This window comes from Mobula hypostoma, chromosome 7, assembly GCF_963921235.1.
Source record: "Mobula hypostoma chromosome 7, sMobHyp1.1, whole genome shotgun sequence".
Lineage (NCBI taxonomy): Eukaryota > Metazoa > Chordata > Chondrichthyes > Myliobatiformes > Myliobatidae > Mobula > Mobula hypostoma.
The window spans coordinates 66,390,276-66,406,320 of NC_086103.1; the positions used below are offsets into that span (position 1 = coordinate 66,390,276).

The 16,045-nt window shown below is 38.4% G+C and overlaps 1 protein-coding gene across 2 annotated transcripts in view; it reads right to left on the bottom strand.

Moving 5' to 3' along the window:
- Positions 1 to 421: 421 nt before the first annotated feature.
- The window catches only part of nkx2.5 (NK2 homeobox 5), a 25,306-nt gene continuing 9,682 nt past the window's right edge, over positions 422 to 16,045 (bottom strand). Inside the window, exons 2-3 of one of the 2 annotated variants that reach the window (XM_063053557.1) lie at positions 3,731 to 4,098; positions 422 to 2,078 (exon numbers count right to left, since the gene is read on the bottom strand). In XM_063053557.1, coding sequence (XP_062909627.1) covers positions 1,468 to 2,078; positions 3,731 to 4,073 — 954 coding nt within the window. In that variant the 5' untranslated portion in view covers positions 4,074 to 4,098 and the 3' untranslated portion in view covers positions 422 to 1,467. Of the gene's footprint in view, positions 2,079 to 3,730; positions 4,205 to 16,045 lie in introns of those variants that run through there. The other variant, XM_063053556.1, reaches the window with a different exon arrangement.

The window sequence follows — 16,045 nt, forward strand, 5'->3', positions numbered from 1 at the left end:
TTTCTGATATAAATTGTTTTGTGTTAGTAATGCCGTTAGTTTACTTCAAAAAGAAAACATTCAAAACCGCCAAAACGGAATATATTTACGTTCGGAACCCACACATTAAAACAATGAAAGGATTTAATGATGTAATGTTACCTCGGAAGCCACCGGCTAGGAATGGAGTGTGACAGTTCACAGAATATTTTTGAGTCGCTTTCGTTGGTGAAAATCTGCTATGAAGTTAATACTTTGGTGGATATTTTAAAATGTAGTGTATATAAAGCTAAAGGAAATAAGCTCGAAGAGAGGAAATGAAATATTGAAAATCGCTGGTTGTAGCGTGAATTTCCTATTCTGTAAACAGTGGGAAATATGGCAAGGCCGTTAGAATTATGTCAATTTAAGTGTTAAACTTAGAATTTGATGTCCCGCTGAATTTACACACAAAGCACAAAATTAAAAGGAAGGGAAGCGTCTCCTGTAAAACAGATGAATATTCCAAGCAAATTTTGCGGAGAAGATCTAACAGAGTCAGCCTGAAGGCCGGATATCTTATTTCAGTGTGAGTTTACCAATTAAAGGCATTCATTTCACTTCAAAGCAATTAATACCAAACCAATAAATGAAACACATTATCGTCCTCGCGAATTAGATGTATAAAAAGAAATGACCACAATCTAGATTGCACACATTTACTGTTGGAACAGTGGTGATTTATACTTGCATTTACAATTTGATCATCATCTTTGGAGATTCCGATCAACGTTTTAGTAATTTTGTCACCGTTAATTTTATATAACGTTGTTGAAAGGGTAAACAAATGGACAGAAAATGGCAATATTAGTGCATGATTTTGAAGTTTTCTTTGCTAGCTGACACGTAGCTAATCAACTCTGAATTTGGGATTGCGAATGCTGTACAAAGTGGTGTCATTAATAATATTTAAAAATCTTTAAACCTAAATGAACCAATCACACATTAGCACATTTACACTGGACTACGGAAGACAGAATCAAATACAAAAACAAGGTTTCAAATACGAATTTCAAAGATTGTAAGGATTACGATAGGGTTGCCCTTTTTATATACAACCGTATTATTCACTGAACAACAATCCGTTATGTTGACTTCACTCATGCCTCGTGCTGCATTCGGTGCAGACTGGAACAATATGCCATCAGATGCACTTCATACAATAACATGTTAACGATTAAATAAGGGCACACTTTCATTCACTGAAATGGAATACTGCAAAATAAAAGTTCGGAAGACGCTGGAACTAAAATATCCTTTCTTCCTTGTCCGAAGTACCGAGAGGTTACATGCTATGTTATCGGGCTTTGACCCTATTGTTAAGTTATCCATTCACCGATTTCGACGTGGGGAACGGCTGTACTCGACGGTCGGTCGAAGAATGAATATGACCTGTGCAACCAGCCAAGGGAACACGAAATCCGTGCTACGCCATGTCCATAATTGGCACTACCAGGCTCTGATCCCATGCAAGGTGGATACTCCAGTATTCTGATGTATTTGAGTCTGCATGGCATTGCTCAAGTCATTGACTGTGAAATTCATATTCATAAAGCTGCCAGCCGCTGTAGACGGGGGCACGGCTTGTACGCTGGGATAGTTACAGCTGTAGTTCGCGGGAGCAGCTGCACTACTATAGTTGGTATAGTTTGCGTAAGAGCCATAAGCATAAGGGCTGATATTCATGTTGTACGGCGAGTTATAAGGCGAGGACTCTGCTAGGCACGGCTTCCCGTCTCTCACCAGCACCGGCACCGCGATTCTCCTCGGAGGCGGGAGCCCCACCATTTCCAGAGATTTGTCTTGGCGCTGCCTTTTACATTTGTACCTGCGATTTTGGAACCAGATTTTTACCTGGGTGGACGTGAGCTTCAGTATGTTTGCTAAATGGTCCCTCTCGGGCGCGGAGAGATATTTCTGCTGTTTGAACCGCCTCTCCAATTCGTAGACCTGCGCCTGAGAGAAGAGGACGCGTGGTTTTCTTCTTCGTCGTCTGGGCCGCTCGGCTTCGTCCGGTTTTATCTCTTCTTTCTCCAAGTTAACTTCCATCATCCGACAATCTAAATGGGAAAGTAGGGCCGTTAGTAATAACTCAATATCACGTCCCGCTTGCTAAAACCTTTTTCATTCAGGAGATCACCTTTCCCAAGGGGTTTACAACCTCGAATAATATCGACTGACCAAATGGGTGCAAAACCTGATACTGTATCGCAGTGAGTCTAAGGGGCAATCTGCACCAACAACAGCATTTAATAACTAATTCTCCATGTTTCAAACTTCATTGGAATACCAGACGGGCCCAGGGATTCCATACATACAAACGTTTGTACATCGAGTTTTAAGCTCTCAGGTGAAGACTACACATGGATTTGCCGCCGTTTGCTTATTGCAAGTTATCTTATTGAAACATTCGATTATTTTCGGCTTCAATACATTTAAACACTACTATTGTCGAAACACATTCAGGATGCCAATATCAAACGGTTCGTTATTGCAAATAGATCAGAGAATTCATGTCAAGGTAAAGCCCGACGCGTTGAGAAATCGCAGGAAATGAGAGATTTCCGCCTTCTGAGCTTTGCTGATTTTTTGCCAATATTGTTCTGTGCCCGTAAGCCTGGAGATTATAGTTCATTCACAAAAATCGTTGGCATTCACAGATAATAAGTTTCGGAACAGGGTAAGGAGCCAGTGAGTTTTAAATTAAGTTCTGTGAAATATAGCATTTCACATGGTATGATGATTGCATATGCAGTGTCTGGAAAACATGTAAAGTATTAACTTGGCGTTGGAAAGTTAAATTTTAAAGTGAATTCTTCATTTGTTACTGGAACATATTTATCGGCATCCAAGTTTCAAATATTTCCGTGACTGAATAGGCTAGCAAAGAGAGTTCAATAATAATCTTTGTATTAAAATTCATTGTATTAAAATTCAATTTACTTAAACTGGACGTGAAAACGGGGTTACGAAACAGCTGCGATAAGGAATTTGGAATCCAAATATTTAGGTCGAATACAACAATGTTTACTCTTATATTTTAAAAAAAATGTCTAAAATATTCGCGAACAGTGGTAAGGCCAAAACAAATGGAATGTGAAATTGTTGCCCAGAGTTTGGGTTAGCAAGAGATCACGGCAGCGGGCTATCAGTCTTTAAAAGAAAACAATTTGCCAGTGTCTTTCGCCGGGTTTTGAAAACATTAAGTAATGAACAGTAGAAATGAACGCAATAAAACACTCTGAAATAATTAAAGTCGCCAAGGCACAAATTGTTTAAAATTTTCAGTTCAACTATAATTAATAAATCATTTAAAAATAGTCATACAGTTTATATACATAGAAAGGAATCGTTACTGTGAATAACGATGTATTTAAACGACGAAGTCATTTACAAATCGGGCATATACATGAGTGTTAGTGCAAAGCAACTTGAACTGCCAGAACTCCAGGAATAAGTGTATCCAGGCTTCTGAAAACGATGAAACATATATTCTATTGCTGTAAATTATCTTTGTTTTGCTCATTTACCATATATATATACATACTTAAAATCTATATATTATAGTCTTGGCTTATTTTTATTCAGTCATCGATCTACCCCATATTAACGGAACATATAGATTCATGACCATCACACAAAAATATAACTGCACGTTAATATTGCAAATGGAATAAAATGTGTTCAAATGTTTGTGGGTTTCCTTTCTTACCCTTATCATTTTTATCTGTCGCTCCGTTGCTTGACTTCGCTTCACCGTTGCTGATTTCCAAATAATTATTTACGTACGAAGTGCTCGAGTAGTTGGGGTTGTTTTTGCAGGAATTTATTTTAGGCATTGGCTCGTTGTACGCCGTTAGGGCCGGGGTTTCACTGTAGAGTTGCTGTTTGGTCCGCTCTAACATGCATGAAGCAGGGGAGGGAGGCGAGTCCAGCCCCGCCGAGACACCCAGTGAGGCCATGTCAGGATGGTGCTGAAGATTTAAAATATCCCTCACCGAGAAAGGAGTCGAGGTCGCTGCACCGGCAAACATACTGAGAGCCAGCTTTTGCATCCAAGGAGATCTCAAAATGCGATACCTTGGAAAGGTTAGAGGAATATATATATTTGGTCATCGGAATAAACAAAAACACTATTAATAATAGCCGTTCTATTTAGTGATTCCCCGGCGCACCGTTCAGCTCTGTCGCTGTTTGACTAAAATAACTATTTGAGGGATGTGCTGTCTGACATCAGTTCAGAGTGGGTTGCAGGGGGCGGGGCGCTATCAGGTCTTTGAAGCCAGCCTGCTACATGAACGTTTATTGGTCTACGGTTGTGTTTGCTGATGTTGAGACGTCCTGCTAATATACCAAATATAGCCGAAGCCGAAAGCTATTTTCATACCAACGGTTCCTTTAAAATGCTACGAAAATTGAACGGCTTTTACTTCATAACAAGTCTGTTAGAATAAACAACTAAAATATAGGGAAATAGTTTTTTAAATTTACAATAGGGAAGTCATGTAAAATCTTATAAGTAACATATAAAATGAAAACGACAATTACAGAAGATAGTCAGTTTGTTGTAGTCTCCCAATAGGATCACATATACATTGGGTGTCAGGGGACGGATGGAAATGAGTGAGTGTTTGTGTATCTGTCTGTCTTTTGAAGGTAATGTTGTGATTGTTGGTATCTGGTCACATGTACTACTGATTGTGAGCTTGCCCCCCCCCCTCTCTCTCTCTCTCTGTGTTCTCATACCTTGACCTTCTTCCATTTAACAAGTAACTTAAGCTTGGAGAACAGAATCATTTTGAACTAACCTTACGTTTTACGTAATTTCCCAGTTACTTGCCTTTTTATTAAAATTAGAAGTTCAAGGTTCATTGTTCAAGGTAAATCTATTATCCACACACATATATGTCACTATATAAAACACTGGGATTCGTTTTCAAGAAGAAAAAAACAATAGAATCAATGAAAGACCGCACACAACAGGACAAACAATCAACGTGCAAAAGGCAAAACAAACCTCCGCAAATACAAAATAACAATAATAATAATCAGTAAGTGAGAAACACCAGAAATATGTTGAACTAAAAGGGGAAATTGAGAGACTTTGGAACATGAACAAGGTATATCTTGTCTCGACAGTAATATCTACAGCTGGTGTCATCCCAAAGGCACTGCACAATAGCATTAAGCAATTAGAGCTACACAATAATATTTATGTAAATCTTCAGAAAGCCACAGGACTAAACTCCACTAGAATAGTCCGAAAGTTCCTAGCAATTGATAAATGAACTATGCCCGTACCTCAGGTTTTACCAGCTTGACCTGAGAGAAAGTAAATAATAGTAATAAATAAGGAACAAATATCGAGAACGAGAGATTTTGAAAGTGCGTCCACAGGTTGTGGGAATAGTTTTGTGAAGGGGCGAGTGAAGTTATCCGCTCTGATTCAAGAGCCTGCTGCTTGGGAGGTTATAACTGTTCCTGAAACCGGTGGTGTGAGTCCTGAGGCTTCTGTACCTTCTTCCTGATGGCAGCAGCGAGAAGAGTGTATGACCTGGGTGGTAAGGATAATGGATGCTGCTTTCCAACAAAAGCGTCGGCGGTCCCCTCGTTATCGTTTTCTCTTTTTTACACTCCAGACTTCAAACCTTATCTCCGTTTTTTCTTAAATTACTTGGGAATAATTAGGTTGAATAAATGAGGAAGTTTGCAACCTCTTGAAATCTGGCGAAATACAGCTCTGGGAGGGATGCGAACTCGTCTTTTATAAAGTCTGATCAATTGCAGATTAGATTAATTTATTGTTATATACATAAAGTACAATGAAAATCCTTATTCGCATGTAGTTCACTAAGTAAACACTATACTGTACACTGAATACAACCACAAGCACAAAACAACAACAGAATTGAACAGAGAATAAATATATAATTGAGAAATGTCATGTACTGTTAGATACTAAGATTTTCCTACGATCACTTCTTGAATACAGTTATATAATATCGTGATTTATGTAATATACAGCGCTGTAGCTAGATTTTGGAATCTGCGTTCCCCTCAAATTGGTTAAATAACCAATTTAAATAATCAATTTTAAAGTTAGAACAGTATAGATTATAATAAATATAGCAACGAGTACAAAACGGCACTGTGGTGCAAAGGAACAGAAAATATTTGTAATTGAGAAAGGTCATGCTATGTTAGGGATGAATATTTTGCAACGATCAGTTCATTTAACGATAAATTAAAACATAATTCAAATTCATTTGCAAGGAGAAAGACGTCCTCAGATATGTAAAATAGCTCCCATACCCCCTCCTCAATAAAATATTTAATGAAAGTATGGGAGAAATCGGATTAATTGCACAACTATGGAGGATCTAAAAGTTTAGCCAAAGTATGACACGGAATGCACTTCTTGAAAGACGACATGCTGGGAGTTGAAATTGTGTCCCCGCAATCACTTCAGGCACGTTGATCATTGATAAAGAGTTTGGATAAGTGACGATTCCGAAAATGTAAAGAGGAAACAGTGGACGGAGTGTTAACAGACAAGAAACAAACACAAGCCGACGGTGTTAGAGTGAACACAATTGTCATCTTGATTTTGCCAGAATGTGTTTATTTAGTGACCCCATTCTAGATTATGAAGATGTACCTGAAATTTTAAAATGCTTCAACTAATGCTCCAAATAAAAGTTTAACTCGGTTAAACTTAAGGACGAATTGACAACCATGTACTCGGAATAATGGAGTCATCTCGGCCTTCTAAAGGAACGGTCATTACAGTGGGAATTACGGCTCGATGAAGGAATTACATGGGACAGGCATTTCAGCACAAGCTCGGGTCTTCTTTGGTCCCTATTAATTTCTTAATATTGAAAGTGGTATTTAACGTTGGATTAAAAGAACCCCTAGAGTTGGAAAACTTAAATGCAATTCATTCAGTCTTATGTTAATATAAAATAACATCATAGGTGTTCTGATAAACACCCTTCAGCTGATAGATAACGAATATAATGTTCATTTTCGACTGGAATATTTCAGGTGTGTGGTCTTCAAATCGACAAGTTAAAGAATAACATACATATGTCCTTCATAATATATAACCGAAATACTTCTTGACCAATCACTTCACGAAAATTTGCAACATCAGTCGTAAATGTATATATTAAAATTGGTAGTCTAATTGAACCGCCGTGTAAAATCAAAAAAGTCCAAATGTTGGTCAAATGTTCGCTTCATCACTGACATAGGCCCGAAAATAATGATATTTCTTTTGATTTCACGCCCATATTCAGTCGAGATGGGCGTTATAACAGTCCGACCAGATGTGAAATCATTTCGGGCAGACAGACTTGAGGAAGTTAATTGTTTTCAGCTTTAACCTTGTTCCACCTGTGGCACTTTCTTGCCTGGATAATCAGAGGTCTGAAGTACATGTCCATTTCGAGGCAATATGGTTGAACAAAATAGTGACCTATACTCAAGCCTTCGGTGACATAATTTTAAAACTGGGCTGAAAATAAAACTTACTCTTATCAACACTTGACAATGCAAACGGCGCTGCTTCCATGTGTTAAAAGCATTTACTTGTGCACCCGACCGAAAATGTCAGGAGCTTTAAAAAAATCGCGCTTGTAAGAATAGCTGCCTCCAAACAGCGCGGTGAATTACCATGATATTTAAACAATTGATTTCGATTACAAACCAAGGAACTAATTATTATGGGTGTATCCGCCGTGTGGTCTCTGTTCCCACGTTCTTACTTAACTTTCCCTCTGGAGGGTGACAGATGCTCGCTGTATCTCATTTCAGAATTGTATTTAGAAGGTTCGCTATATAAATTGCCGTTGTTTTAGCTTTTAAGAGCTTAACCAAAAACAGCGCAAGTATTCAATGTCCAAACCCTAAAGCTGATGTGCAACGATTGTGTAGAAACCCGGCTCTGTAATATCAACAAGGAGATTAAGACTTCTTGGTGCAACACTTACACACAACCTGTGGCGCGGAAGGGAGGATCATTAAGCTACCGTGCCTTTACATTGCCATTGCTAGCTATCCTACTGTTAACTGGTCCTAGTTCCCTGCCCACTCCAGGCATCCTGCTCGTTATTGTTTTCGTTTCGCAAAGTACCTTAGAGGAGCAGCTTTGGCTCAGTTAAAATACTCCCACCTCGGGGTTAGAGGTCGTATATTCGCGACCTACCTTTTTCACTATCCGTTAAACCGCGGTCGCACCTTATTCTCGTGGAAGTCATGAATACTCGTTCATAGAAGAATTGGGATTTCCCCCCGTGTGCGACCTGTCGAATAACTCGCAAACGAAAAAAAAAGATGGTTATATTTCGTTGCTGCACGCAATCTGCCAGTGCGCTTTCTCTATTATAATTTCATTCGTTGAATAAAACCCTTTCAGACATTCCGAAACGATCAATAGATTGCTTGGAAATAATACACAATTTATTTTTTAATGAAATATTATCTCCAGAGCAGTAAACATTTGTGCTAACGCAATGCATGCATGTTACAACACCGTTCCGTCGACCGGTTTATATCTAATATCCACACTAATTGCTCTGACCATAATAGCATTGAATTGATACTGCAAGATGCCCCATAATTGATCAAACTTGCTTTTTTCACACGTTATTTGACTTTCTTTCAAACGGCGCTTTAAGGTTCTAATTTTATAAGTCACACTTGGACAAGGAATCGCTCCTTTCCAGACTTAATAGTAGGAAATCATCATTGCGCTCTCTTGTCTATCAAAACACCTATAACCAATGTCCTGATCCGTGAACGTTATTTCACCGATACTACTGTACATTATCCGCCGAACACCGAGCCCCCTTCCCCCGTACTCCATTCACAGCCGACTATTTTGTGCATCATGATTTTGCGCTGCGCTACTTAAGAACGGCAATGGGATTGTTTCATTTCAAATTTGGAAATTTGCAGGGCTATTCTTGTCTGACAGAATACAGAACCATTCTTACTATTTGCATACTTGAAAAAGTAATATATCGTAGCGCAAATTTTGGACTTTAAAACCACATTCAATACTCATGTTGGGCAGAGGTGAGGAAGTGATAACATTTCGTAAAAAAAATGACATTCAGCTAAATCTCAATCGGAACTGTAACGGGCAATCTTATCGTAATCTTTGCAGGGAGCTCACTTTCTACCAAAGATAGAAAGCTTGCTTTTTTTTGGGTAAAATTATGATTTATTTTCCATTCTAGCCAGCATTTATTTATTAGCGTTTGTCTTTTGCAGGCCGAAAATATACTGTCAGAGCAGCAATCAAGAAATTGTGGCTATCTCTTAAAGTCACTTTAATAAATGCTTTTAAAGTATCTGCCTCTGTGGGAACTTCGAAAGATGTGGTAGAAAGTACTACGCCACTCTCTCTGACTTGTGCTGATTTTGTGTTGGTTGAGAGTGGAATGCAGAGCCTTGAGTCTCCTCCTGAGTGAATTATTGTTGCTTCCCCCGTGATATCCTCGTTTGAGCGCCCAGAACCCATCCCCTCCCCCATCCCCTTGCCTCCAGTTAATCCCACAAGACACGTGGTGAAGCGTGAAAAGGCGAGCAGCACGATTTAGTTCTAATCTTGGTGATCGCAAAATTGTGCGGAGGACGAGGAAAAGAAAACAACTAAAAAGCTTTTAGGCTGTATATTTAGAAAGCTTCCAGTGGTTTCCACACGAGATTAGCTTCCATCCTGTTCAGTGCCCTTTGAATGAGGTGTTCGGACAGTTTAATTTAACCATCCCCCATCCCCCACCACTACCATCAGTTTTTTTTCAGGAGTCTACGCACAACATGGCAAGCGTTGGGAAATTCCAGTGTACGTGAAAACAATCGCCCATCGTTTTGAGGGTAACACAGAGAAATACGGTTTAGTTAAACGTTAGATGCTGTATATTTGGTTCCAATATTAACCGTATTCATCACACCAAACAATCAGACGGCTTCTCTATTCTGCAGTCGAAGTTGCTATTGCATTCTTCATTTCCAGGGAACAAATGGGGAAAGACTCCTTTACACTTTTCGGATATTTCGAGGAGTGGACGTGCATTATTAGTGGTTTCCGCCAATAATACTTTATTGAAAAAAATCACATCTATAATGTTTTATCAAAAATGGGCTGTTAGTTGGCATTTTAATCTGGGGTGTCAAAACAAGATGACCTTCGTAAGTAGTTCCCCTTTGTAAATGTGAATACAGGGATTTCGACTGGAAACGATTGTCCGAAAAAGTCCAGACTAGTTCGCAGTCCGTACATAAAGCAGGTCTCAGTGCACGGGGACCCTTTATTCCTAGAAGTGAGTAGGATTGTAACTGGGGCGCATATTTTGAGTGTGTGCATAATCGACAAGTCCAGACGTTCAAGGCGTGTACACATTAAATGTCAACATCTCGAAAACTGGCAATAGATCAGAATATATTCCAGAAATTCACTTGAGACCCACTGCATTAAAGCAGCGGGTTATCTCTTGTACTTTGAACAAGTGTGAACTGTTTAATAACAAATGGATAATACCTAATGGGGCAGTAGCAATCATCATCAGTAGCAAGCATTAAATCATAAAAGCGATTCACAGAAGATAAGCACGATTTAAATGCTAGCGTTTATATATGTTTATATTCATCATAATCAGTAGGTTTCGTCGCTGGTAAAAGGTCTAAAGCTGCACAATGTAACAGTGCCTTAAGGTAATAAAATGAACTAAATATGTGTAAACACGCACCATTACCCGGATGGTACATGCTAATTAAAACCACTGTAACGAACAACTCTTATCCAACTAATTTTATCAATTTATCGTTAAATAAGATTCTCATAGAATACAAATTACAAGCTTATGTAATGATGTTATTACAGCAGCGGACAGTAATGCAAGGAATCATTTATCAGAAGGTGCAAATGTTTATATAAATTAACGGAGAAGTTGAAGAAAGATGGAATTTAACAGATTATCTTAATTCTGTTGATCAGATCGGATGGCGTTCTGATTTCTATTGGTCGCCTGTATCTTTGGACTAGATTGCAGACTGGCAAATAACTCCCAGGAGTTAATAATCGCGGGCATTTCTTACTTACGTTGGCATCTGACTGGGTCAAAACGAAAGGTGAGGATGAGTTTTGCTGGGCGCTGGACTGGAAGTCACTTCGAAATGCTTCCAGCGGTTAGGCAGTTATTGGTTTCCCCATGACCAAACTCCAAACAGAATTTATCGTGAATGGTCAATTTGGGGGAAAATAGTGGATTTTGTTTCGACTGAAAATATATCATTACTAGTATCTGAAATTATTTCTGCGAAACGAGTGTTTAGTTAAGTATTGGATGTATGGGCGACGATGTTTCGTGTCACTAGCTGGAATGTAGCTCAGACGGAACTCGTATCATAAATCCCCATATTTTGGACAATTTTCCTTTTAAACAATAACGTGAGAGAAATGCCAATTAACAACAAAGAGTTCTTGAGTATTTCCCTGAAGTTTGTTCATTAAAATAACATAAATCAATTGAAAGGAGTGTAAAAATAGTGACACAGTACACAGTCAGTTGAACAAATTTAGTGGACAGATATAATATCTGATAAGATTCTCTTATCACATGGAGTATTGGCATCCGTTTCAATTAACATTCCTCCGTTTAAAATTAATGGTGGTGTCATGATAGCTACTGACAGAGTCCATCAGGTTTCCTGTAATAACCGTGTCCGCGTTGACAGTTTTAGGCAGTTATTGGTGGCCCCCACCTCCGGATTTAAATCATATCAGTTTTAAGTAGCGCCAGAAAATAACATGACGTGAATGACATCAATGTCTCGTAGATTTTATCTCGTTTTTATATTGCTTTCTGTTTCCTAGTTTACCAACAATACGACATAAGGGTGTATGGCATAGATAGGCATATTATCGTCAGATGTTGCCTTGAAATTTGTTCAATTCGTTTGTAACTTGTAATGTTTTAAGATAATCGATCAAATAGATGCCACCCCTTTCTCGCGCGCCATTTTTTACACGTGACGTTTTGAATTTGTGTCTATTTCAATGCTTTCCCTGCGAACGTTTTTTTTTAACAGATATCGCTGGGCGTTGTTCTCACTTCGGGTTTCAAGCATCCCAGAGCCGTTGTTACTGCCGCCCGTCAAAATAACAAATTGCCCCCTTGGGTATTTATCTCAAATTGTCAGAATACATTAAATTTTCGATCTTCTAAGAAAAAATTGAACGCGTTAACTGTTAAAAAATGTTTTGAGGCAAAATCTCGATTCAAGATGCTTGGGTATTCCAAACATCAAGGAGGGAGGGGTGATTATACAGGTGGGTTCTTGAGACGGCAGATTTTTTTTACATCAAACTAGTATGGATAAAGAAATTTATCAGTAAAAAAACTTTAAATGTTCTGCTTAAAAATAATACAAAATGCCAGATTCGTGCACGAATTCCTTACAACAGCGTATATTGTAAACAGCACGGATTCCATCTCGAGGGAAGTTAAAAAAAGACTTCAGGGATTGACATTAATTCAAAACAAATGCGCCATTTTTATTACCGTTTCCACCATTTAGCCTTTGGCTCCAACCTTCTGTATTGTGTTTATAGTGTTCACATATAGGAGCGAGTAGATGCGAGTCCAATGTTTGACCGTGTGATAAATGTAGGTTGGCACTTTCAACAACTGTATCAACAACTGGGTTCCTTTGGAGCAATAATTACTGAGAAAGCAAACAGTCGTTGAAGTGTTATTGCGCTGCTTTTTGTCAAACTGATTGATGCTCTTCCTATTAAATACGACAGATTTAGTCCATTTCCGGGTCAGTTTCACAATGGCCGCTTCCGAGAGAAATGAATATTGTGATAAAAAATCATTGACTAATGAGAACTATCTTCTGACCTGTTATTAAACCGCTTGTTGCATTCACACGTAACATGCAACGAGATTATTTTCTTCGTGGAGGCCCTGTCTAGGAAATTACATCTGTGAATTTAACACCACCGGAATCAACATTAGTGACCTTGATGCGTCTGCCCTAGAATGGGATGGGGGAGAAGGGGAGAGGGGGTGTGGTGGTAGGTAAGAAAATTATTTTTGGTAAACGTTACTCCTTCTTGTAAACAAATTTTCAGAAAACAGTACATTCTGGGCAAAAGCAAGATCCAGAAATGTACCCCTACATTTCGGATAAATTCAGAAACTATGAAACTGCTTTTAAACCGTCATGATGTGATTAACTATATTTTTGACAAATTTCTGTGGGAGTTACGCGTGAGTGTACGCCCTCATTTAGGCTTAAAGTTAAAGTTGTGCTCTCCATATATAGGCCGTCCGCTGGAAACGAACGGGTTCCCAGTCGAGTTTTCCATAAGTCAGAAAATAAACAAAAATTACGCAGTATTATAACCATACCTCCACAGTACTGTAATGAATGGCATGAAAAGCAAGACTGATTCGGGATACTAAAAGTGTGTGTGTGTTAGGTGGTGGGGTGGGGGGAGGGTGTTGGTTGGTGAACTAGTTTTGCGGATCGCAGGAACGAACATGAAGGGCAGACTCTTGAATTTATTAAAATGAAAATTCGCTTCTGTGTGCGGGTTGTCCATAAATCGGGTGTTTTCAAACCGAGGAGGCCAATGATATTGCTCGTGAGAAGTAACATACTATTTTATTAAATTTCGGGAGAATACTGCATAGAAGACAGAGCACAGTAAGTCACTGCAGTGTTCGTTAATCGTTCACAATACGGATTCGAAGCGCATTTTAACGCAACCAGTTAGTGATCATTTATATCGGAGAAGCAAATCTACCATTTAAAAACGTTTCTAAATACTCTACTACACTGTAATGAAAAGAGTAACTCCCTGTCCTTTTTTATTTTGTCCACTCAATACGATGAAGATGCATTAAAAGGCATCATTAGAAAATTCTATTACTGAGTCGCTTAGTTGACTTTTTTAAACTTCATAAATTCCGTTTCTTCGCTCGCAGGAGCAGTACTAAAATATTCGCAGAAGGGCAGGTTAAGATAAACGGCTGCTAATCCTCTCTTTGAATGCTGGCAAATAGATCAGTCACATGCTTACTATCAACCAATAACCGCTGTAGAAATGGACAGTAAGGGTTGAAATGTTCCGGTGGCTACAATTGGTTAATGCAACATCTTAAAAAAACGACATCCCGCATCGTCCAGATCAAAAGAGAGATTAATAATTGATTTGGGATGAGATTGACATCAGTGCTCAAATTAAGGTATAACGCAAAGCAAAGTCATCTTAATGCTTATATCACGTTACAGCTTTGAAGTCAACCAGAGGTAAATTTATAATCAATGCTAATGATAAGCTAATTGAAATAAATATGCTTATGTATATATTTAGGTTTAAAGAACGCTGTTAATTAAATTATTTGCTATCTAATGAAGATTATATTGTCAATAGCATAAGCAGACAACATTCACCAGTGATATTTATTTGGAAGCTAAGTCTGGTCGCAATGTGTTAAAAAGTGGTTAATTTTTCGAGACGCAGGTGTCATGGGTTTGCGTTTCACCGACAATGTCTCACGTTATCAAAGTCCGGTTCATTGCAATAGGCAAAGACTTCAATTGCTAGGGAAACACAAGGGTGTTCCGTATACAGAATGGTGACATAGTATAGAATAGTGCCGTTTATGAAGTGCATTAAAGCGCCTTTCCATCAATTATGATCCATTATGGCCAGTACTTTGTCATTTTATTTAAAATAGACACTACAAAGAGCGCAGGATAAAGACCTAAATTTAGAAGAAGAGCAGATCTCACTTCACATTAATTAAATAAAATGGCCATTTGTTTCACCGGGTAGTCCCATCAGTACTTGGCTATTTATTTGTAGCTCTTAAAAAAATTAATAGTCTTTTGTTTAAACTTCCTGTGCTGTGCGGACTATCAGCCCCAGCCTCTGAAATCTGTCTCGGTATTTTATCTCATCCATTTCACTGTCCTAACAGCAACAGAAAGAGACGCCACACGCATTAGCATCCAGACTGCTGGCTTCCGCACTCTTCACCCCATGCCAATCACTTAACTAAAAACTCCACTCTTCCAAACTGCCAAATAGTTCGAAAACAAAGCGAACTGATTAAAACATTGAAAACGCCCCTGCTAAATACATTAACCAGGTCAAATATAAGATTGTCGATTGCTCCTGTACAACCACGCATGATTAATTTCTCTGTAACTGTTCGGTGATTTATCTGTCGGGCTTTCCGATAAAATTACAAGAATCATTTGTAGCGCGGAAAGGAACATTGAAGATTAAGTCCTACAAAACAATATATTACTCACATTAAAATGAGTACATCCAAAAGGATATTTAAAGCGTTTTGCAAACGTATTCTTCTTCTTTATTAAAGGGATATTAGAGTTTCCCATTGAAGTACACAAATCAAAAGCAGAGAAGAGAAATATTGATTGACCTGTTTGCATTCAGGCCCGTGAAGTGTTCCAACTTAGAACACTTGGCCCAAGTCTATACATTCCATTCTGTTTCAATGACAGCTTGCTATATTTTGACGTATGCTATTCCAAGATTACAGAATTTACAATGAAACTACCCAAGAACACTTAATTACCTTCACTTACGCCAACTCTTTAAAATACTTTGGGTTGCTGCATACCACAACACCATCGGCTGATAGAAATAGGGACAATTTCAAAAACTGACTATGACCCAACATTTTGCAGCGGTATGTTGCGCGGCGGACCAACAATAACTCTTCTTTGTGGAAAATATTAACACAAAACTTTTCTGTTTAAATTCTAGTGAGTTGGAATGTGTTTTAATTTACTTTTTATTTTATACAAAATTAACTTCTAAAAGAAACATGAAAGTACAACAAATCACAATTATAACAGTGAAATCGGAATCGATAGAAAATAAATAAGAATTCTACATTTTCCGGAAATTAAAAGTTAATCAAAGCATTACCAGGCCGGGGCTACACAGGCCGTTGTGACTCAGGGTAATATA